The 26,244-nt window shown below is 39.8% G+C and overlaps 1 protein-coding gene and 1 long non-coding RNA gene across 2 annotated transcripts in view; both read left to right on the forward strand.

Moving 5' to 3' along the window:
- LOC109407253 (cysteine sulfinic acid decarboxylase) overlaps positions 1-25,417 on the forward strand; it is a 45,006-nt gene extending 19,589 nt beyond the window's left edge. The window contains exons 2-4 of the mRNA XM_029858852.2: positions 4,545-4,701; positions 7,742-7,952; positions 24,431-25,417. Coding sequence (XP_029714712.1) covers positions 4,545-4,701; positions 7,742-7,952; positions 24,431-25,031 — 969 coding nt within the window. The 3' untranslated portion in view covers positions 25,032-25,417. The remainder of the gene's footprint in view (positions 1-4,544; positions 4,702-7,741; positions 7,953-24,430) is intronic.
- On the forward strand, positions 11,535-12,564 carry LOC134285932 (uncharacterized). Its single transcript, XR_009996813.1, has 2 exons — positions 11,535-11,721; positions 11,790-12,564. It is a non-coding gene; the product is annotated as an uncharacterized LOC134285932 (long non-coding RNA).
- Positions 25,418-26,244: the final 827 nt, after the last annotated feature.

Raw genomic sequence — 26,244 nt, forward strand, 5'->3', positions numbered from 1 at the left:
TGCGATCATAGGCAGTATTGTTGATTCAGTTTTAACTTGAAGTGAGATACGTTAACAGTTTTAACGGGAGTGAGATACAATCCCAGGTCCTTGACGTGAGAGAAAACCTAGGAAGATGTACTCCTAATGCAATCTCGAAAATAATTTGTGAAAGAAATCCCGGATTTGGCCCTGGGCGAAACCTCAGGAAGAGGAATCCGGAAGGAATCCCTGACAAGATGCCGAAAAATAACCCTGAATCACGGAAAAAAATCCCCCAAGGAATCAACTTCAAAATCCTCTAAGCTCTAAGCTAGCTAAGGAATACCTTCAGAAATTGATGAAAGAATCCCGGGAGGAATTCCTAACGAAGGAATTCTAGATTTACTCACAGAATCCTGGGAAATCCCGAAAGGAATTCTCAAATGAAACCCCATGAATGAAGCAATCCCGAAAAAAATCTCTGAAAGAATTCCTGCAAAAAAAAAACAGGAGAAAACCCTTATTCAGCTTGGGAAGAATGCCGGATAAATTCTGGGATAAATTCCTGAAGCAAGAAATAAAATAAAGGAATGTCGGAAGGAATCCCGGGATAAGTTTCTGAAAGGAATCTTGCAGAAGAATCCTTGAAAGAATCAATAAATCAATCTTGGCAGCTATCCCTTGAGGTAACACGAAAAAATCCATGATAGGGGTCCCAGGAGAAAACCCACGAAGAATCCTGGTGGAAACCGTGATGAAATCTCGAGAATAATCCATAAAAGAAGTCCTTGAAGAAGTCAATGAAAAACCCCCTGATGGAAGCCATAAAATATCGCTGAAGAAATCCCGGAAAAAATTCCTTAAAGAAATTATGAGAAGAATCAATGCCAAGATCAATGCAGGAACACGTATAGAACTTTGAAAGCGATCCTGCGAAAATCGTTGAAGGGATTTCCTGATTTATTGAAAATATGAATGAATGAATGAAGAAATCCCGGGAGGCATCCAGCGGCATCCACAACCGAGTATTGCGGCGTTCTATTTTTGATTATGTGTTATATTAAATATCTCCTTATCCCTCGAGCGATCGCGCTGTTATATTTTGTACAATGGGGCACGTTCGGTGTAGTACTAGATTTGTAGTAATGAGCTGAATTTTTGTATGGTGAGAAGGTCAATTCTCCGTTTCTGCAATAAAATGGTGCAAAAAGCGTGGGTATTATGATTCCTTGCCTGAATTGATGCTGTTTGAGCAAAACTTTGGATAGCTATGTTGTTTATGTTGCAAGAAATAGAAAAAAACAACAACACTGTTACCCAAAGTTTTGCTCAAACAGCATAAAATTAGGCAAGGAATCATAATACCCACACTTTTTACGCCATATCATTGCAGAAACTGAGAATTGACCTTCTCACCATACTAAAATTCAGCTCATTACTACAAATCTAGTACTTCACCAATCTGTCCTATACGTTGGAAAAATCTTGCTTTTTATACTCCGCATTAGCGTAGCTTTCTTCCCCCGCAAATATATCCACAAAGCCACCTGGAGATCACCCGACCAACAAACAGAAAATCAAATCGACCACGTTAATCGACGGTAAATTCTTCTCGGATATAACCAATGTCCGCACATACCGCAGTGCGAATATAGATTCGTATCACTACTTAGTCGCTGTATGCATGCGCTCAAAACTTTCGACAGTTATCACCACGCGTCGAAGTCGAACGCCGCGGCTCAACATCGAGCAGCTGCGTAACGTAGAAGTGGCTCAAGACTACGCGCAGCAGTTTGTAGTCGCCCTACCAACGGAAGAGCAGCTTGGCGCAGCTACACTTGAAGATGGCTGGAGGGACATCCGATCCGCCATAGGTAGTACCTCGGTTACAGCACTAGGCTTCGCGACTCCGAATCACAAAAACAACTGATACGACGGCGAATGTGAACAGTTGAAAAACGAGAAGAATGCAACATGGACGAGAATGCTACTACACCGTACGGGAGCGAATGAGGCACGTAACAAACAGGCGCGGAACAGGCAGAACTCAGTCTTCCGGATGAAGAAGCGAGCGCCAGCAGGAAGAACGAGATCGCGAAGCGATGGAAGAGCTGTACCGCGCTAAGGACACACGAAAGTTCTACGAGAAGCTGAACCGCTCGCGCAGAGGCTTTGTGCCACAAGCCGACAAGCCGACATGTGCCGAGATGATCACGGGAATATTCTCACGAGCGAGCGTGAGGTGGTCGAGAGGTGGCGGCAGCATTACGATGAGCACCTCAATGGGGACGTTGCAAGTACCGAAGGTGGCGTGGTAACAGATCTAGGAGTATGTGCACAGGACGAAAGACTTCCGGCCCCTGACCTCCAAGAGATTGAGGAGGAGGTTGGCCGGTTGAAAAACAACAAAGCCGCTGGAGCAGATCAACTACCAAGCGAGCTTCTAAAATACGGTGGTTACGGTGGAGAAGCACTGGTGAGAGCACTACACTGGGTCATTACCAAGATTTGGGAGGAGGAAGTATTACCGGAGGAATGGATGGATGGTATCATGTGTCCCATCTACAAAAAGGGCAACAAGTTGGATTGCGGGAACTATCGCGCGATCACACTACTAAGCGCTGCCTACAAGATACTCTCTCAAATTTTATGCCGCCGACTATCACCGATTGCAAGAGAGTTCGTGGGGCAATATCAGGCTGGATTTGTGGGTGAACGCGCTACAACGGACCAGATGTTCGCCATCCGCCAGGTGTTGCAGAAATATCGCGAATACAACGTGCCCACACATCACTTGTTCATCGATTTCAAATCGGCGTATGATACAATCGATCGAGAACAGCTATGGCAGATTATGCACGAATACGGATTCCCGGACAAACTGACACGGTTTATCAAGGCGACGATGGATCGAGTGATGCGCGTAGTTCGAGTATCAGGGACACTCTCGAGTCCCTTCGAATCTCGCAGAGGGTTACGGCAAGGTGATGGTCTTTCGTGCTTGCTGTTCAACATTGCTCTAGAGGGTGTAATTAGGAGAGCGGGGATAAACACGAGTGGAACGATTTTTCCGAAGTCCGTTCAGCTGCTTGGTTTCACTGATGATATTGATATTATTGCTCGTAAATTTGAGACGATGGCAGAAACGTACATCCGACTAAAGAGTGAAGCCAGACGAATCGGATTAGTCATTAATGTGTCGAAGACAAAGTACATGATGGCAAAGGGCTTCACGGAGGAATCAACGCGCCCGCCACCCCGAATTTATATCGACGGTGATGAAATCGAGGCGGTTGAAGAATTCGTGTACTTGGGCTCACTGGTGACCGCCGACAACGACACCAGCAGAGAAATTCAGAGGCGCATTGTGGCAGGAAATCGTCCTTACTTTGGACTCCGCAGAACTCTACGATCGAATAAAGTTCGCCGTAACACGAAGTTAACCATCTACAAAACGCTGATTAGACCGGTCGTCCTCTATGGGCACGAAACATGGACCCTACGTGCAGAAGAAGGTGTTGCGTACCATCTACGGCGAAGTGCAGATGGAAGACGGGACCTGGAGAAGGCGTGGAGCGCAGCGAGCTAGGTGGGTCGACCAAGTGGAGGACGATCTGCGGACCCTACGCAGAGTGCGGAACTGGAGACAAACAGCCATGAACCGAGTGGAATGGAGACGGCTACTATGTACAGCAGAGGCCACCCCGGCCTTAGCCTGATCGGCGGTGGTGGTTAGCGTAAGGAATATTGTGCAAACTAATATGGAACAACCTCACCGGTTTGTACATTATAGGCAGCACAACAGCCACCCACAGATGACGCAACAGCCACCCTGCTCCACACAACTGATATAACGGGACTATAGCGTTAAGATTTGATTTATCAATTTAAATGTTGTATGGGTCATACATGCATCAGTATTTCAAAGGCACAAATTTTATAAATTACACATACAAGCAGTTTCCTTCCGAGATGATTGAATATGACAATACAAATTAATAAATAATCAGAACCGTTACATCAACCCGCCACCACGATCAGCCTGTCGATGAATGATCGCTCGTATGCCGGTGACGGAATCCGTATAGTAAATAAACAATGCTTTGATGATAATCGAAAATCTGGTTTCGCTAATGGAGCCGCTTACTGAACGAAACCATAACAAAAAATGATTCCCAGCCACATTTAACCCGTTTGAAATTGACTCGTCATTTTGTAGACATAATGTATAGCCAGAGCAATCCAATCGATCGCGCGAGGTGCTGCCCCGTCACGTCAATTACAATTCTATCATCAATGAAATCTACGTACGATGATCAGATTCTAACCCGCCAATTTCGCACAGCGTGCTCGTCGTGATCTTCCCCATTGAGGGCAGCCTCAATCTCAGACCCGGCTAGACCATCGACTGCCTGCCTAGCCGCCAACCTGTTCCGTCCGATGATTGATAATCGGTAGTAGCCGTTCTACAATCATTTTAATTAATTTGCGCTCTTTGTTCTCCTCGTTAACGCATGATTTACCACGTCCCTCTCACTCTCTGTTTTCTTTAACCGGTATTTTTTGTTTTGTTTTCATTACAGACAAAAGGATTACATTCACTTCCGCGCTTGGTAATCTTCACATCTGAAGACGCTCATTACTCGGTGAAAAAATTGGCATCGTTCATGGGCATCGGGTCGGACAACGTGTATCCCATCCGTACCGATGCCATCGGCAAGATCAGGGTGGATCATCTAGGTAGGTTGTTGGACCTTTCGCTTTTTGAGTTTCTATCACAGACAAACGGACATTAAATTACCAGAGAACTTGTATAGTAATCGAATGACCAATGGAAGCTTGGATTCATAGGATTGACGATCAACTTTGAGTGTTATCGTAGGGTTATCATACTAAATGAATTAGAGCTTGACACTAATGTATGTGAATCTAAACAAGTCAACTATTTGACCTTATGTACAAGTTCCCTAAGTAATAATAATCGAAGATCATCAACCAATATCTTACTTTTAGGTTTATTCCTCATTTGAGTTTAGTGTTCTCCAAGATATAGCATGTGTCTAGTTGAAAAATAATAAAATTCCTCCAGGAATGTCATTAGTGTTATATTCGAATTTGAGCTACTGTCTAATGACAGTGAGCAATACCAACCTTAACAATTAGAAGTGCCAAAATGTGAATAGCATAAAAGAGGAATAAACTGAGGACTCGTCCTCTTTCGTGTTTGGAACGTCAACGCAGAAACATCTATTCTTATTCTACCAACCTCGTCACATACCCCGGGAGTTATATAGTGAGACTTCATCTTCAGACATAATAGTGGCTGCGAGGAGAAATCCACGTGAAAAGATCGTTTGTGCTTCATTGTGCGAAACAAGTGAATTTAATAGACTAAACCCGATAGTGGACGCAACAAAAGGTTACAGTCGGTAGCGTCAGGGGTGAAGTGATATTTTTTTTTATCGCGTGCAATATTCTTTAAAGGCAAATAAAGCATAGTGGAAATCCCATTGTGAAACATATTCAACAGTTTAAGTGAGGTGAGCCTACGGTGGACCAAGTAGGTACCGTACAAAGTTTTCGCTAAGGCTAGAGCGAGTTTGTCTCGACGAAAGGGTGTACGTACTGTACGAGTGGATTTGGTTGTGTCTTTTTGGACTTCATCTGGTAGCGTCATCCGAAGGAATTGATCAAAAAGCATCGGTCCTGTGGTGCCATACAAGGTAGCTAGCTGGTGTAGCGCATACTACGTGTCGCAAGGTGACCCCAAAGTAATTGAATAATGGCTCAATCCAACATGGCGTTTACCATCGAGCCATACCGCCGAGGCGGAAAGTTTTCGGACTGGGTTGAACGTTTGACCTATTTTTTCTCAATGAACAAGGTCGAAAAAGAAAATTACAAGGCGTATTTCATTACGATGAGTGGACCAACCGTTTTTACGGAATTGAAACTATTGTTTCCAAACACCGAGCTTACTCAGGTCTCTTATGATGAGATGATCAGGAAATTAAAATCTAGGTTGGACAAAACCGAGACCGATTTCATTCAGCGTGTTAAATTCAACAATAGAGTTCAATTGCCCAACGAGTCAGTAGAGGACTTCATCCTTGCGGTCAAGCTACTTGCGGAGTTTTGCGGTTTCGAGAATTTTAAAAACTCCGCCATTAGAGATCGCATTGTAGCAGGGGTACGGGACAAAAGTTTGCAACAACGGCTTTTAAATGAAGATAACCCCACTTTGGAAACAGTTGAGAAAGTAGTTGCAACCTGGGAGATAGCAACCAATAATGCCGTGTCCTTGAATACCGATACCGAGATAAGCCAAGTGGGAGCTCTTCATACTCCAGGTCATCAGGGCCGTAGAACGAGTTACGATAAATTAGCTTTGACTTATCAAGCTGCAAGAAACTTGAACAGAGGCTCGGTTAAAGATAGGTTAGGGTTCAGATCTACTCCGCGAGGAACCGGAAGGATCGATTCATCCAGCAGAGGTGGACTACTGAGGACGCCGCGGAATAATAAATCCAAGTACGCCAATATGATTTGCGATTTTTGTAATATGAGAGGGCACATCAAGCGCAAATGTTATGCGTTGAAAAATTTGCTAAATCACCGTGTTCATTCTATTGATGAGGATGACCCCAAAGAAGGACCTAGTACAAGACCCAGTGTCGACGAAAACCTGAATGAGCTGATGGGAAGAATGACAACTCGCGACTCGGACGACGAAAGTGATGGATACAATTCAGATTCAAATTGGAAGCGTGGTAACTACCGCACATCGCGTACAACTGAGGATGATCAATAATGGCATTCAGTCGGCACGTCCCAACGTTGTGGTATCGTTCAACAGATCTGGCCAAATGGCAGAGGCGATTATTGAGCGTTGTACAACGGAAGGAGTGGATAACGGGTCTGATAATCGGACAACGGGAAATTCCATTGAGGAAGATCGAAGAAGACGAAAACGTAAGGCGGATCCATCGAACGAACCACCAAGGCGATCCAAGAGGGCACGTCGGCCGAATTTAAGTGATGATTTTGTTTACTGAAGATTAGGAGTCATTTAGTATAAGAGTAAGATCGGTTCCTTATGGAACTTTCTGAATTGTTGATCTAGAATTAGAAAGACCTTGCTGACATATCAGCTATCGAACATTTGTAACTTTTCTTAATTTGTATTTTTGTGTATTCTTTCTTAAAAGGGCAAGAAGTTGTTATATTCGAATTTGAGCTACTGTCTAATGACAGTGAGCAATACCAACCTTAACAATTAGAAGTGCCAAAATGTGAATAGCATAAAAGAGGAATAAACTGAGGACTCGTCCTCTTTCGTGTTTGGAACGTCAACGCAGAAACATCTATTCTTATTCTACCAACCTCGTCACATACCCCGGGAGTTATATAGTGAGACTTCATCTTCAGACATAATAATTAGAACTCAATTACAAATATCTACAGTAGACTTCAAAAGATCGTGCGAGAATCTCTTCTGGACTCGAAAAAACTATTCAAGAAACTATTTTTATAAAAAAAATGAGAACTCATGACTAATCACAAGTATTTGTGTGCATTTTGTAAAAAGATTAGATTTGCATGTTTGAATACAGAACTCATGGTGAACCATAAGTAGATACTCAGTACCTGTTGAAGTCAAAGACAGTTCAGTTGAACAACTTGAACAACTCGCGAATGATCCATTTCTATATACATTGCAATCATTCAATCATAATCCCGACCTACTTCTCAACCTTCCATTTCCCCTCCCCCCCACCAGAGTCGGAAATTCTACGTGCCAAAGCAGAGGGAGCCGTCCCGTTCATGGTATCGGCCACCGCCGGAACTACCGTGATTGGAGCGTTCGACCCGCTGGAACAGATTGCGGATCTGTGCAAAAAGTACAATCTCTGGATGCACGTGGATGCAGCCTGGGGTGGCGGTGCGCTCATGTCCAAGAAGTACCGATCGCTGCTGAAGGGAATCGAACGGTGAGTGGTGCATGTTGAAGTGTAGAGTAGATCTATTAAGCAAAGCGGTGATTGTTAAAGAGACAATTACAGTCAATTGTAGCATTAAGGGGTACTTCCCGGGCGAAACAGTCAGCAAAGTGGAGTGGTAATTGTACTTCGACAAATAGGTTGAACAAATATTTGTCGTTCATTACCTTGAAGAACAAGACTCATGGAATTCTCGGTTAAACCACTTAGTCGCAATTTCCCATTATATAAATATATGCATGAACTTGATCGTCACTTATGTGATGACTTTCTAATTTCTTTCTTATCTTATGTTTGACACTAGTTGTTTTAATCCCAACCTCCGGAATAAACGAACAGAATTAAATAATAGCATATTTTGCAATGAAGATACATTAGTTTGAAATGTATTCCCTCTTGTACCGACTTTTCTAACCCTCTAAACAGAATACCAAGTAACATCAGTGTTGTACCTTTGAATTCCGCTCCCCAGATTTCTCTAGAAAATCCCCCAGAGATTGTGATATGCTTCTTAGATTTTTTAACATTTTTTAAGGGATTCTCCTAGGAACACTTTCAAAAATTTCTTCGGTTTTCTTTAGACTTCCATAGTCCACCCAATTTTTTGTAGCATTCCATTATAAGACCCATAGATTTCCTCAGTAGTTCCTCCATGGATCCTTAAAAAATTCCAGTGATTACTTTGATAATCCTTCCAAAGGATCTAAAGGGATTTTTGTCACGGATTCATTCAGAAATATTTCCAGGAGTTCTTAAAAAAAACTCTGATTCCTTCACATCATCCTCTAAGAATTCATCCAGAGGTCCCTTTAGAAAATCTCGCAAAATTACCTTCAAAACTTTCCTTAACAAAATTCTCCAGGTATTCCTTAAAAAACCCAGGGAATCTTTCAGAAAACCTTTTAGGTATTCTTTTGTGAAATCCTTTAGAGATTCCTTTAGAAATTCCTCTAGAGGTTCCAAAAGAAATTTCTCCGAAAACTCGTTAAGAAAATATTTTATTGATTCCTTCCGGAATGGGGCACGGTCAGTGTAGTACTAGATTTGTAGTAATGAGCTGCATTTTTGTATGGTGAGAAGGTCAGTTCTCCGTTTCTGCAATGAAATAGTGCAAAAAGCGTGGGTTTTATGATTCCTTGCCTAATTTGATGATGTTTGAGCAAAACTAAAACAAAACTGTAAAGAGTATTGAGGTGACTTTAAATGAATTTTTACAAGTTTACCTGGATAAAGCGTTAAGCCTGGATAAAAGGATTAAGCAATTCATATAGTGGCTCCCCGCATAGCAAAATACAATTTGCCATAAGTTCCAAACAATAAATTGCCTTTAACTGACGAGGTAACTATATATCAAGGAGCTAGTTTTATGTTAAGCTATATGAAACAAAATCTAAATACTGTAATCAACAGTTTGCAAAAAGCATATCAAGTTGTGACAATTTACCATAGTATCCAGGCATTGTTGAATGATAAGAGAATGAAAACTCGCATTGAATTGTTGCAATGTAGGATCACCTTATGGTATACTGTTGGTTTTTAGATTTGAGAAACATACTCACACTCACACATGTATATTTTACTATACAGAATTTTTGTTCAACAACATGGCATACAGTAGTATGCATTGTATTTGTAAGCGATGGGTTTTCTATATGTGTCGTATAATTGTTCATTAAAGCTTATTTCGCGAACGTAACCATTTAAAAATATTGGCAACTAATTTTAATTTACATTTCGTTGCATTGCTACACACCCAGCTTCTGTTTGTGTGGCGCACTATTATTTTTCATTATTTGTATTAAAGTTTTTTAACATGTTTTCCTCGCGAGGATGAATTAATTTAACATAAATAATTTTTATTGTTCGATTTTTGATTACTCAAATTACCACACAACTGGGATAAGCCCTTTTCAAAAGATATGCGAGTTTTGTTAACCGCGCCACACTGGGGCAGGATTGAAAATACATGGAAAAAACCTCTAGCTCGTCGAGATGTCGAGATCGACACTTGGTGTCTTCAGAGAAAATATTTCTATGAACAAGGTCGATATTCTGAACGGTAGCATATTTTTCTTGCGTTATTCGCATAAAAGTCCTATAAGTCATTTTGGCCATCTTTCATTTTAGCGGTATGGTGTCTTCGGCAAAGTTGTTCGGCTATTTATAAAAAAGTTTACCGAAGACGTCAAATTTCCAAAGCCTACTGTTCTTGAGATATTAATCGTTTTGTAAAATGCCTATCTAAAATCGAGTTTTTTCATTAAATGACGTTTGTAAACAAATTTAATGTCCGTTTTCGAGTTATAATAATGAAAAATACTAAAATAAAACATATATCAAAGAAATTAGTTGAAAAAAACAAAATATGCATTGATTTTTTATAGAAAGTTCCTGAAAATCACGCAAAATGTATATAGGACGTTCTTGCAGTCGGGCAAGTTCGGGCAAGTTTTTTCATCGGCGATCACCTAAAAAATACATAAACTTTCATGTAAATTTTTTTCACCGACATGATATTTGATGATATTTTTTAAATAGCGTTCAAAGTTTACTGTTTTGTGTGAATTAGTACAACATTTTTGCAGATATTTTATCATGTTGTATGATGCAAAGTGAACCAAGAGAAGTATAAATGCAATCTAGTTACAGGTTTAGTTATTTTTAAGCTTCAAACAAATTGTAAAACACAAAAATGTCCGAAACGCCAATAAAAGTGAGTTTTTAGATCATTGAACACACAAAAAATATTTCTATTAAATAAGATTATATAAGATAATGATAAAACCAAGGCTAAATGGCGTGTTTAGGACATTTTTGTGTTTTACAATTTGTTTGAAGCTTAAAAATAACTAAACCTGTGACTAGATTGCATTTTTACTTCTCATGGTTCAATTGGGAACATACAACATGGTAAAATATCTGCAAAAATGTTGTTCTAATTCACACAAAACAGTAAACTTTGAACGCTATTTTAAAAAAATCATCAAATATCATGTCGGTGAAAAAAATTTACATAAAAGCTTATGTATTTTTTAGGTGATCGCCGATGAAAAAACTTGCCCGAACTTGCCCGACTGCAAGAACGTCCTATATACATTTTGCGTGATTTTCAGGAACTTTCTATAAAAAATCAATGCATATTTTGTTTTTTCCAACTAATTTCTTTGATATATGTTTTATTTTAGTATTTTTGATTATTGTAACTCGAAAACGGGCATTAAATTCGTTTACAAACGTAATTTAATAAAAAAAACTTGATTTTAGATAGGTATTTTATAAAACGGTTAATATCTCAAGAACAGTAGGCTTTGGAAATTTGACGTCTTCGGCAAACTTTTTGAGCATAAATAGCCAAACAACTTTGCCGAAGACACCATACCGCTAAAATGAAAGATGGCCAAAATGACTTATAGGACTTTTATGCGAATAACGCAAGAAAAATATACTACCGTTCAGAATATCGACTTTGTTCATAGAAATATTTTCTCTGAAGACACCAAGTGTCGATCTCGACATCTCGACGAGCTAGAGGTTTTTTCCATGTATTTTCAATCCTGCCCCAGTGTGCGCGCTGCAGGAGCAAAAGGAGCAAACAATTTTCAACGCCACCATCGCAAGCAGCAACCTGCGGACCAGCTGCCACCTGAACTCGGGATAATTATTCCTCCTGAAAGGAACGTGCGGATCGGAGCAGACCCCGGACCTACTAGTAATCCCGAGAGTAATCCAGCCTCGTTCTGAAGGAAATATAATCTTGAAGGTAAGTTAATATTTTGTCTGGTAGATAATGTTTTCAATGAGCGAAAACCGTTTTTCTTTTGTTTCCAGGTTTCCCAGGAAGGAGTGGAGCCGATAATGGACCGAGACGGGTCCGCAGCGCAGGAGCCGCGTGAATGCGGAAGTGAACAGCCGGATGGAAAGAATGTGTGAATGTTGAAAGATCCGATGAATGTGCACGGAACTAATCACTGGCGACTGTAGGAGGTGCACCAAGCTGCTTCGGCGACAATTCCTTCAACAGGATGTTTGGACAACTCAGTTGGTCAGACTCGTCATCTCCAAGTTGTGCTATTTTGGGACGGTTCCTCGTCACATTCAGGAAGTGGGAAAATAATATTTTCACCTGTCGCCACTGAATTTGAATTGAAATATATACATCAACAAAAGTGACTTGATACGGTAAGCTAAATTTGTAAGCATTTCAATGATGGGGCTATATTGTTCGTGCAGTTGAAAATCGGAATTTTTGACACGCGAAAATAGATTTTTCTCCTAAACCGTGTGTCGGACGTACGTCGGGCACAGTGCGCTGGATAAAGGGCCAGGTCCGCTATCCAGCGCACTACGTCCGACGTTAGGTTTCACGTATGGATTTTGAGAAAATTCGATTGTCGGGTGTGGGGAAACTTCGGGTTTCAACCGCGACGACAATATTTGAAGCACTTGGATGAACTGCCAGCATTCCAATGCACATTTTACAATTCAAATTCAGTGGCTACAAATAATTACAAGTTTATTCCCATTTAGTGTAACAACGAAATGATTTTGATTGTACCCAATATTTTCCAGTGTTTATTATAAATATACTAGGTATTTAAATTAATTGGTTTCAGCTTGTCTTATTAAAGTAATATGCTTTTTTCTAGTAGCTGATTTCGCAAACAAGTTATAACTGATATAATTGAACTTCAATTTTTATTGCTTGCGATAGCAGTTATTAGAAAACAGTTTATTACTTGCGATTGATGAATATCTACAAAATACAAATAGATTCTTACAATACAGGATACTGTTAATTCTAGTATATAGCACAATACATGAACTGTCTCTGTTGATGTTGTGCTTTTCTGCCAAATTTATGGTTCAACCACTTTTAAACAATTTGACTTGCACTTATCCTTGCAAAAAATGGATAATATGTCTACACTATGACATACAGTATTGTAAAATTTTTGTTCGAGAAAAATGCTGATTTTTTATTGTAACCTAACTTAACCGCCTATTCCCCATATTGTGAGAAGGCCCATTACAATATGCCAAATGGGTTACTACAATATGCACACACTATCACTTACTGTGATGACGAACAACATGTGATATTGTTCAGGCATTGTAGCAGATTGTTGTGAACAATATGCGAAATGGTGTCCTTATAGTTTACAACTATGCGGGTCATGCTGAATGAGCATTGGTGACCGTACACTTTGTATTTGCTACTCTAGAGCAAGCAGAATCGTACAGAGAATCAATAGATGGGGTTTTGTCATTAACACACCTTCCTCAATGTACGCGTTCCGAGAGCTCAATCTTTGTAATAACCAAATGATCTTTAATAACATTAATAAACTTATTAAAACTATTGTACAATACAACATGAACCAAAATTGCACTACATCATAAGACAATGCCATTTCATATTTCAATACTCAATTATTGACACGTAAACAACTTAATACTTATTAACGTACTCATCAAATCAAACAATATAGATTACTGGAATTGAACATACGAAACAAACATTATTCTGGAATAGATCTTTACGACAAAGGCTTCCAACACAGAGAAACGGAAAGCAGTTGTTTACGCAATTTGAGATTCACATAATGGTTTTGGTAGTGAACCGATGATTCTGTATGTGAGTTGGTAATTTCGGTACCAGGATAAGGGTTCTGCAGAAATGAAGGTTTTGGAAACACAATAGAATGTTAGAAGAGTTGGTGTTGTTCGGATAGGCGAAGGGTCTTCCAGCAGCAGTTTGTATGTGCAGCTCAAAGCTAAAAAAGGGATTTTATTAGAGTTCATTTCGAGAGAGTCATGTTATAGCAATACATTTGATCTTGCCTATATCGATAGCAAACCCCTTTGGATCGATGTAACAGAAATCACGTATAGTCGTTGCCTGAGAGTAACATTGATTAACAAAGCGTAAAACTTCGAATTCATCCTTTAAGCATACCTAGTCACAGCGAATATCTCTATGCACACGATATAATTGCAACCCTCAATACAAGCCGCCGGAACGCTATATTCTATATGAGAAACCGGCATTAAGAAGTGTATACAAATCCCTGTGAGGAATAAACGGTTTCTTTACCTACTCCTAACGTTTATAAATTTCAAGTTAACGACTTAAGCAGAACCAAATTCAACGTAAATCAGCACAAAATAACTCGCACCAAACTAATCATATAATCGAATTCTTCATCAAATTAGCATCACACTGCATCTTCTCTAGCATACGAAAAAGTGCCACACGTTTCTGCCTTTTGCTATTGTGCTATGGCAGCTCATTGTGTCAACCGTAGCTATTCATTCGTTGAGTGGGATTCTAGAGGCGGTGATGCTGAACGTCGTCCGTGCTGCCAGAACAGGTGTTATCACATTGCAGATACAGATTACTGTAAGCGTATCTTACAGGAACAAGATAGGGACTTCACACTTAGAAAAAAATCACTGCCTTCGGTAATGTTTTACCGAAATCTCAACCGTTAAGTTTGTTTTACAGGAAAAATTCGGTAAAGTTATCCACTTTTACCGAGCTTCGTTAGAGTTTGACAGATAAACGATGAGAATTTACCGAAATTTGGTATTTTTTACAGAATTTCTTTAAAAATCCATTACCGAACGCTCAGCAGTTGAGATTTCGGTAAAAATTACCGAACGCGACTAGTTATGTAGCTTGAACAATTTGCTTGAAATAGTTGATTACGGTGAAATAATGGGGCACGTTCGGTGTAGTACTAGATTTGTAGTAATGAGCTGAATTTTTGTATGGTGAGAAGGACAGTTCTCTGTTTCTGCAATGAAATAGTACAAAAAGCGTGGGTATTATGATTCCTTGCCTAATTTGATGCTGTTTGAGCAAAACTTTGGATAACTACCCAAGTAACCATGAGGCACTATAATTCATCTGAAGACGAATATAATGCTATTAAGGAGCTGACACGCTCTATATTGGCCGCTTAATAGCCCTGTGAGCCAAATCTGGCGAAATATAGTGCAAATGGTTACTAGGGTATGTTGTTTATGTTGCAAGAAATGAAGAAAACAACAACACTGTTGCCCGAAGGTTTGCTCAAACAGCATCAAATTAGGCAAATAATCATAATACCCACGCTTTTTGCACCATTTCACTGCAGAATCGGAGAATTGACCTTCTCACCATACTAAAATTCAGCTCATTACTACAAATCTAGTACTTCACCGATCTGTCCTATTACATGCATCAACAATCAATAGGAAACGTTCGACGTAGTACTAGAATTGTAGTAATGAGCTGAATTTTTGTATGGTGAGAAGATGAATTCTCCGTTTCTGCAATGAAATGGTGCGAAAAGCGTGGATATTATGATTCCTTGCCTAATTTGATGCTGTTTGAGTAAAACTTTGGATAACTATGTTGTTTATGTTGCAAGAAATTGAGAACCTTGCTCAAACAGCATCAAATTAGGCAAGGAATCGTAATACCCACGCTTTTTGCACCATTTCATTGCAGAAACGGAGAATTGACCTTCGCACCATACTTAAATTCAGCTCATTACTACAAATCTAGTACTTCACCGATCTTTCCTATAGGAAACGTTCGATGTAGTACTAAAATTGTAGCAATGAGCTGAATTTTTGTATGGTGAGAATATGAATTTTCCGTTTCTGCAATGAAATGGTGCGAAAACCGTGGGTATTATGATTCCTTGCCTAATTGTATGAGTAAAACTTTGGGTAACTATATTGTTCAAATTACAATAAATGGAGACAACAACAAAACTGTTGCCCAAAGTTTTGCTCAAACAGCATTAAATTAGACAATGCCCAAGTAACCACGGTGCTGAAGCCTTATTGCATGCAGATATACGGTATACTTAGAGCAATCATTACTTTACATGCAAACTTAAAGTTGATTTAAAGTGGAAATGGGCAATTATGCGACTGCTTCAAGATTATACCAGTATAATCCTAATTTGGTTCTATAATTGCCCACTTCCACTTTAAATCAACCTTAAGTTTGCATGTAAAGTAATGATTGCACTAAATACACCGTATATCTGCATGTAATAAGGCTTCAGCACTGTGGTTACTTGGGTGAATTATACTTTATGCACCATTTCATTGCAGAGACAGATAATTCTACAGACCTTCTCATCATACAAAAATTCAGCTCATTACTAAAAATCGAATACATCCTGATTGTGTCCTATTGTACTGGAATAGGACGCAATCGGTGAAGTACTAGATAGAAAGGAGTGAGCTGGATTTTGTATGGTGAGATATCAATTCTCAAACTCAATTCTCAAAGCAAATCAATTCAAACAGCGTGGGTATTATGAGAAAATAACAGTGTTGTTGTTTTCTCCATTTATTGCAACATAAACAACATAGTTATCCAAAGTTTTGCTCAAACAGCATTGAATTAGGCAATGAATCATAATACTCACGCTGTTTGCACCATATCATTGCAGAAACGGAGAATTGACCTTCTCACCATACAAAAATTCAGCTCATTACTTCAATTCTAGTACTGCACCGATTGTGTCCTATAGGAGGCAATCAGTGAAGTACTAGATTGAAAGTAGTGAGCTGGATTTTTGTATGGTGAGATGTTCAATTCTCCATTTTTGCAATGAATTGGTGCAAACAGCGTGGGTCGTATGATTTCTTGGCTAATTTGATGCTGTTTGAGCAAAAGTTTGGATAACTTTGTTGTTGTATTATTTATTTCATGCAACTTCAACAACACAGTTACCCAAACTTTTGCTCAAACAGCATCAAATTAGTCAAGAAATCATATAACCCACGCTGTTTGAACCATTTCATTGCAGAAATGGAGAATTGAACATCTCACCATACAAAAATCCAGCTCACTACTTTCAATCTAGTACTTCACTGATTGCCTCCTATAGGACACAATCGGTGCAGTACTAGAATTGAAGTAATGAGCTGAATTTTTGTATGGTGAGAAGGTCAATTCTCCGTTTCTGCAATGATATGGTGCAAACAGCGTGAGTATTATGATTCATTGCCTAATTCAATGCTGTTTGAGCAAAACTTTGGATAACTATGTTGTTTATGTTGCAATAAATGGAGAAAACAACAACACTGTTATTTTCTCATAATACCCACGCTGTTTGAATTGATTTGCTTTGAGAATTGAGTTTGAGAATTGATATCTCACCATACAAAATCCAGCTCACTTCTTTCTATCTAGTACTTCACCGATTGCGTCCTATTCCAGTACAATAGGACACAATCAGGATGTATTCGATTTTAAGTAATGAGCTGAATTTTTGTATGATGAGAAGGTCTGTAGAATTATCTGTCTCTGCAATGAAATGGTGCATAAAGTATAATTCACCCAAGTAACCACAGTGCTGAAGCCTTATTACATGCAGATATACGGTGTATTTAGTGCAATCATTACTTTACATGCAAACTTAAGGTTGATTTAAAGTGGAAGTGGGCAATTATAGAACCAAATTAGGATTATACTGGTATAATCTTGAAGCAGTCGCATAATTGCCCATTTCCACTTTAAATCAACTTTAAGTTTGCATGTAAAGTAATGATTGCTCTAAGTATACCGTATATCTGCATGCAATAAGGCTTCAGCACCGTGGTTACTTGGGCATTGTCTAATTTAATGCTGTTTGAGCAAAACTTTGGGCAACAGTTTTGTTGTTGTCTCCATTTATTGTAATTTGAACAATATAGTTACCCAAAGTTTTACTCATACAATTAGGCAAGGAATCATAATACCCACGGTTTTCGCACCATTTCATTGCAGAAACGGAAAATTCATATTCTCACCATACAAAAATTCAGCTCATTGCTACAATTTTAGTACTACATCGAACGTTTCCTATAGGAAAGATCGGTGAAGTACTAGATTTGTAGTAATGAGCTGAATTTAAGTATGGTGCGAAGGTCAATTCTCCGTTTCTGCAATGAAATGGTGCAAAAAGCGTGGGTATTACGATTCCTTGCCTAATTTGATGCTGTTTGAGCAAGGTTCTCAATTTCTTGCAACATAAACAACATAGTTATCCAAAGTTTTACTCAAACAGCATCAAATTAGGCAAGGAATCATAATATCCACGCTTTTCGCACCATTTCATTGCAGAAACGGAGAATTCATCTTCTCACCATACAAAAATTCAGCTCATTACTACAATTCTAGTACTACGTCGAACGTTTCCTATTGATTATTGATGCATGTAATTATTTCATCGTAATCAACTATTTCAAGCAAATTGTTCAAGCTACATAACTAGTCGCGTTCGGTAATTTTTACCGAAATCTCAACTGCTGAGCGTTCGGTAATGGATTTTTAAAGAAATTCTGTAAAAAATACCAAATTTCGGTAAATTCTCATCGTTTATCTGTCAAACTCTAACGAAGCTCGGTAAAAGTGGATAACTTTACCGAATTTTTCCTGTAAAACAAACTTAACGGTTGAGATTTCGGTAAAACATTACCGAAGGCAGTGATTTTTTTCTAAGTGTGAAGTCCCTATCTTGTTCCTGTAAGATACGCTTACAGTAATCTGTATCTGCAATGTGATAACACCAACTCTTCTAACATTCTATTGTGTTTCCAAAACCTTCATTTCTGCAGAACCCTTATCCTGGTACCGAAATTACCAACTCACATACAGAATCATCGGTTCACTACCAAAACCATTATGTGAATCTCAAATTGCGTAAACAACTGCTTTCCGTTTCTCTGTGTTGGAAGCCTTTGTCGTAAAGATCTATTTCAGAATAATGTTTGTTTCGTATGTTCAATTCCAGTAATCTATATTGTTTGATTTGATGAGTACGTTAATAAGTATTAAGTTGTTTACGTGTCAATAATTGAGTATTGAAATATGAAATGGCATTGTCTTATGATGTAGTGCAATTTTGGTTCATGTTGTATTGTACAATAGTTTTAATAAGTTTATTAATATTATTAAAGATCATTTGGTTATTACAAAGATTGAGCTCTCGGAACGCGTACATTGAGGAAGGTGTGTTAATGACAAAACCCCATCTATTGATTCTCTGTACGATTCTGCTTGCTCTAGAGTAGCAAATACAAAGTGTACGGTCACCAATGCTCATTCAGCATGAGCCACTATATGAATTGCTTAATCCTTTTATCCAGGCTTAACGCTTTATCCAGGTAAACTTGTAAAAATTCATTAAAAGTCACCTCAATACTCTTTACAGTTTTGTTTTAGTTTTGCTCAAACATCATCAAATTAGGCAAGGAATCATAAAACCCACGCTTTTTGCACTATTTCATTGCAGAAACGGAGAACTGACCTTCTCACCATACAAAAATGAAGCTCATTACTACAAATCTAGTACTACACTGACCGTGCCCCATTCCGGAAAGAATCAATAAAATATTTTCTTAACGAGTTTTCGGAGAAATTTCTTTTGGAACCTCTAGAGGAATTTCTAAAGGAATCTTTAAAGGATTTCCCAAAAGAATACCTAAAAGGTTTTCTGAAAGATTCCCTGGGTTTTTTAAGGAATACCTGAAGAATTTTGTTAAGGAAAGTTTTGAAGGTAATTTTGCGAGATTTTCTAAAGAGACCTCTGGATGAATTCTTAGAGGATGATGTGAAGGAATCAGAGTTTTTTTTAAGAACTCCTGGAAATATTTCTGAATGAATCCGTGACAAAAATCCCTTTAGATCCTTTGGAAGGATTATCAAAGTAATCACTGGAATTTTTTAAGGATCCATGGAGGAACTACTGAGGAAATCTATGGGTCTTATAATGGAATGCTACAAAAAATTGGGTGGACTATGGAAGTCTAAAGAAAACCGAAGAAATTTTTGAAAGTGTTCCTAGGAGAATCCCTTAAAAATTTCAAAAAAATCTAAGATGCATATCACAATCTCTGGAGAATTTTCTAGAGAAATCTAGGGGGCGGAATTCAAAGGTACAACACTGATGTTACTTGGTATTCTGTTTAGAGAGTTAGTATGGTGAGAAGGTCAATTCTCCGTTTCTGCAAAGAAATGGTGCAAAAAGCGTGGGTTTTATGATTCCTTGCTTAATTTCATGCTGTTTGAGCAAAACTTTGGATAACTATGTTGTTTATGTTGCAAGAAATGGAGAAAACAACAACACTGTTGCTCAAAGTTTTGCTTAAACAGCATCAAATCAGGCAAGGAATCATAAAACCCACGCTTTTTGCGCCATTTTATTGCAGAAACGGAGAATTGACCTTCTCACCATACTGAAATTCAGCTCATTACTACAAATCTAGTACTTCACCGATTTGTCCTATAGGACACGTTCGTTGTAGTACTAGAATTGTAGCAATGAGTTGAATTTTTGTATGGTGAGAAGGTCAATTCTCCGTTTCTGCAATGAAATGGTGCGAAAAGCGTGGGTATTATGATTCCTTGCCTAATTGTATGTTGTTCGAGCAAAACTTTGGGTAACTATAATGTTCAAATTGCAAGAAACGGAGACAACAACAGAACTCCAAAAAGTGTCAATCTATCATAACTTTTTTCAACGTTTAAAAAGTACCTATGTTTTAAAAAATGTTCAAGCATTTATATATTGTTGATAAACGTTCAAAATTTCATTCACTTTGGTTCACTGGTCTCCGAGATATGACAGTTTAATAATTAGTTGTCTTGAAAATAGTTATTATAATTAGCTTTTAAAAAGTGTTTTACGAGAACGGTTCTAGCTTCGCGAAAGATTAATCAATTGAGTTCTAATTTCTACCAATAATGCACATATACACATGGAATAGGTAGACAAACAGTCAAAATTTGAAAATGTTTTATGCACTCTATGAAAAGTTACAACATGTTAAAAAAGAGAAAAAAAATTACCTATCCCAAACATTTTGTACTTCCCCCATTTTCCCACATAAATTTCAAATTCGTGTAGAGTCCCCTTAGAATTTATCGATTCTCCTCAAATTTTCGCTGTAGCTTATGAGTGTCTTAAACAGCAAATTAAGGTAGAAATAATCAGAATATTTTCGGTTTGAACTTTCATAAAAATCTTTGGGCCATCCTATTACTCATATTGGAATTTCTGTCTACTTACAGTTATTCTTCGGTTACCTTCCAATCTAACTCGTAATTTTTTTGAAGGTAACAAGGCTATGTAATCCCCTAACTATACTGAAAAAAATCAGCTTCATAGCGTTCTGGACAGTCGAGAAAATGCAAATAGAGTACAGCTGCCCCAATTGCGCTAATAAATTTCTCGTTATGTTGTCAGCATAGAAATGCATTTTCCATTTTATTTAATATTTTTCGATTAGTGCAAAAATATCGTAGCACTTTATATCTTGCGTTACAGTTAACCAATTTTCAATCTCTTGACATGGATTGAAAGCTGAATATAATATGGTTCGATCATCTGAACACAATTGTTTCATCAGATTGATGAAAATCGAGTTATTGGTGAGTATATGAACCGATGGCACAAATTTCCCGAATGGAGGAGAACGTGCCTCTAGAGCCGACCTACTGATGAACCGATCTTCTAAAATTTTAGTAAATCTTAAAAAAAAATAATGAAGATTTGTGTTTTTTTTTTTCAATAAGAAAAAGTCAATTTAAAAATTCTTCCTCAAGATACATTTGAAATATAAGATGTGTTAGCGAGTTACAGAAAAAAATCAGCTCAATCGGAGCATTAGTTACGGAGAATGAGATGTAAGAAGGAAGTAACTTTGCTTGAAAATAGAACAAAAATCGATTTCAAATTGTCAGCCTTATATGGAAATTCAAAAAAAAAATCCGCTCTACTGCGTTTTTTTTTTCTTCATGTTTTTGAACACAGGGCATCATTTTACAATAATAATGATCATCAGCTTACCGAGTTCCAAAATGCTGTAAACTGGTGTAATCTTTTCAAATCTTGCTCAAATTATCCTATAATAAACCCCCTGAGGATCATTATTGGATTGTTGAGGTCCTCTATTGGGTAGATCGTATTCTCTTATCATGTTAAATCGGTGACAATAGTAGACCACTATAAGCTAAAATACCCTAACTAATGTGCACGCAAAGTTTACCATGCTCTATCTGCTAATCAATGGGTATGGCTGTGATGGTTAGCCGTTTATGCGACGAAAAAAACAAGTTACACTCGTGATTACAAATGTTACGGTCGCCATTTCACGCTCTACTTATGTGTTAAGATTTTGAGATTTGTACACTAGATGTTCTAGTTTGAATCTCGCAGAATCTCGAGGCAGCGTTGCCGGACGAGGGTGTGCTCGATGTGGCCCCTCTAGAGGACTGCTGGAGTAAAGTCAAAGCAGCCATCAACAACGCAGCCGAGAGCACTATCGGGTACGTAGAACGGAGTCGACGAAACGATTGGTTCGACGAGGAGTGCAGAGCGGTTCTGGAGGAGAAGGATGCAGCGCGGGCGGTAATGCTGCAGCATGGAACCCGACAGAATGTGGAGCGATACAGACAGAAGCGGAAGCAGCAGACCCGTCTCTTCCGGAAGAAAAAGCGCCGCCTGGAAGAAGCGGAGTGCGAGGAAATGGAACTGCTGTGCCGTTCACAGGAAACACGCAAGTTCTACCAGAAGCTCAACGCATCCCGCAAAGGCTACGTGCCGCAAGCCGAAATCTGCAGGGATAAGGATGGGAGCCTCCTGACGGACAAACGTGAGGTGATCGAAAGGTGGAAGCAGCACTTCGACGAGCACCTGAATGGCGAAGAGAATGTAGGCACGGAGGACCAAAGCAGCGGAGGAAATGACTATGTTGGTGCAACAGAGGACGGGAACGAACCAACTCCCACGCTGAGGGAAGTTAAGGATGCCATCCACCAGCTCAAAAACAACAAAGCGGCTGGTAAGGACGGTATCGCAGCGGAACTCATCAAGATGGGCCCGGAAAAGTTGGCCACCTGTCTGCACCAGTTAGTTGTCAAGATCTGGGAAACCGAACAGCTACCGGAGGAGTGGAAGGAAGGGATAATCTATCCCATCCACAAGAAAGGCGACAAGTTAATGTGTGAGAACTTTCGAGCGATCACCATTTTGAATGCCGCCTACAAAGTGCTATCCCAGATCATCTTCCGTCGTCTTTCACCTAAAGTAAATGAGTTCGTGGGAAGTTACCAAGCCGGTTTCATCGACGGCCGGTCGACAACGGACCAGATCTTCACCGTACGGCAAATCCTCCAGAAATGCCGTGAATACCAGGTCCCAACGCATCACCTGTTCATCGACTTCAAAGCGGCATACGACAGTATCGACCGCACAGAGCTATGGAAAATTATGGACGAGAACAGCTTTCCCGGGAAGCTGACTAGACTGATAAGAGCAACGATGGACGGTGTGCAGAACAGCGTAAGGATTTCGGGTGAACTATCCAGTTTATTTGAATCTCGACGGGGACTACGACAAGGTGATGGACTTTCCTGCCTACTATTCAACATCGCCCTGGAAGGTGTTATGCGACGAGCCGGGCTCAACAGCCGGGGTACGATCTTCACGAAATCCAGTCAATTTGTATGTTTTGCGGATGACATGGATATTATTGCTAGGACATTTGGAACGGTGGCAGAACAGTACACCCGCCTGAAACGTGAAGCAGCAAAGGTCGGACTGGTGGTGAATGCGGCTAAGACAAAGTACATGCTGGTAGGTGGGACTGAGCGAGACAGGACAAGCCTTGGCAGCAATGTTACGATAGACGGGGATACTTTCGAGGTGGTAGAAGAATTCGTCTACCTCGGTTCCTTGCTAACGGCTGACAATAACGTGAGCCGTGAAATACGAAGGCGCATCATCAGTGGAAGTCGTACCTATTATGGGCTCCAGAAGAAACTGTGGTCAAAAAAGATTCACCCCCGCACCAAATGTACCATGTACAAGACGTTAATAAGACCGGTGGTTCTCTACGGGCACAAGACGTGGACGATGCTCGAGGAGGACATGCAAGCACTCGGAGTTTTCGAGCGACGGGTGCTAAGGACGATCTTCGGCGGCGTGCAGGAGAACGGTGTGTGGCGGAGAAGGATGAACCACGAGCTCGCTGCACTTTATGGCGAACCCAGCATCCAGAAGGTAGCCAAAGCCGGAAGGATACGGTGGGCAGGGCATGTTGCAAGAATGCCGGACAACAACCCTGCAAAGTTGGAGTTTGCTAACCATCCGGTTGGTACAAGAAGGCGTGGAGCGCAGAGAGCACGATGGGCGGACCAGGTGGAGCGTGATCTGGCGAGTGTTGGGCGTGACCGACGTTGGAGAGCTGCAGCTGCAAATCGAGTATTATGGCGGCAAATTGTTGATTCAGTATTATCATGAATTTGATGTTAACTAAATAAATGAATGAATGTTCTAGTTTGAATATGTTTGAATTATATTTATACGTCCGTATTTAACTTTCCAAATAAATCTGGATGATCATTAGAAATGTAAATTTCTTGTTACCAAATTTAAAAAATAATAATAATAAACTATCTCCCATCTTCCCACCAGATCGGACTCGGTCACCTGGAATCCACACAAGCTGCTCGCCGCTCCACAGCAATGTTCCACTTTCCTGACCCGCCACGAGGGAATCCTGTCGGAGTGCCACTCGACCAACGCCACCTATCTCTTCCAGAAGGACAAGTTCTACGACACCCAGTACGACACCGGCGACAAGCACATCCAGTGTGGCCGCCGGGCCGACGTGCTCAAGTTCTGGTTCATGTGGCGTGCCAAGGGCACATCCGGACTGGAGCAGCACATCGACAAGGTGTTCGAGAACGCTGAACACTTCACCAACAGTATTAAGGCACGGGACGGGTTCGAAATGGTCGTGGAAACTCCCGAATGCACCAACGTGTGCTTCTGGTACGTTCCGCCGGGTTTACGAAGCGTGCCACGGGACAGCGCCGAGTTCACCGAACGGCTCCACAAGGTGGCGCCCAAGGTCAAGGAACGCATGATGCGGGAGGGCTCGATGATGATCACCTACCAACCGATCCACGATAAGCCGAACTTCTTCCGCTTGGTGCTGCAGAACTCGGCCCTGGACAAATCGGACATGAACTACATCATCGATGAAATCGAGCGACTTGCTGCGGATTTATAAATAAAGGAGGCAAGCGAGCGGAAACTGGTCTCGTTTCTATCTTGCACATTTTTGCGTGTAGGGAGTTTTGTTGAAGTTTTTTTTTATATTAAAACATAATTTATATCCTTGTGTAAAAGACAAACCCAAAAAAAGTTGTATTTATTGGTAGCATTGTTTTGTTCGCTGGAAGCACCACGTGGTTGAGGGCTGACAGAACGGTGCGTGATGAGAAGGAATCGGAATGAGAATGCTCTACTTGAGAAGACATGTGATTGTATACTAAGATATAGGCAAAGGAAGCAAGATTGTAATATGCTAACATATCTTAGAATGGATTTAAGAATCAGTATAAAAATGATGTACAAAAAGGAAAATAAAGATGTTTACCAGTGTATTGTATTCTACATTGATAGTTTTTCATTTAGAGAAGAAATCCCGTTTAGAGAAGGCATGAAGTTTTTACAGGATAAGAATCTGGCAATATCGTTTTCAGGGAAACGACCAATACTGCTTAACCTTCCTTAGTCCCTAAAAAAAGTTACAAATAAGACCCTGGGGTCATTTTTTACCCCAAACTTTGGACAGCTCGCAAAAATCAGCGGTTTGTCCGATTTTGGATCTCTTTGGCTCCAATGAAAGGAGCACAAGTCTAGTTTTCAAAACCACTGGAGAAATCCGGATTTGGCCACTGTGGCCACCGGGAACCTGCTTCAACTGAAAAATGCCGCTTTAGAGACCCTAACTTTGGCAAGCTATAACTTTGCAACCAAACAAGTAATCAGGACCGTCCAAGGATCGTTGGATAGGTATTCACGTGGACTTTGATTATAGACATTAAAATTGACTAATTATTGAGAACCGGTTCCGGAAATCCGGAACATCCGAAATTTTAGTTTTCATCATTGCTATGTACTTAAAAATCCACAAATGTATAACCTTTATGCATTTTATTGCATAACTTCTCTGCACACTTCACTGAAATGAGAAACATATTGTTCAAGACCATTTTTGAAGGGTTCTGGGCAGGTCTGGTCAATGTGGAACGGGTTACAGGGATTGCGGAAGGTGGTCAATTGGGTAACGACAATGAACTTCGTATAGTTTTCGCTCCGAAACCCGGTTACACATGGTGCAACCTTCGTGGATTTTCATGTCTGTTGTTCTTGTGTTACACAAAAAGATTGATAGTAATCTTCTTCTTCTTCTTGGCGTAACATCCCTACTGGAAAAA

This window comes from Aedes albopictus, chromosome 2 (genome assembly GCF_035046485.1).
Source record: "Aedes albopictus strain Foshan chromosome 2, AalbF5, whole genome shotgun sequence".
NCBI classification, from domain to species: Eukaryota; Metazoa; Arthropoda; class Insecta; order Diptera; family Culicidae; genus Aedes; species Aedes albopictus.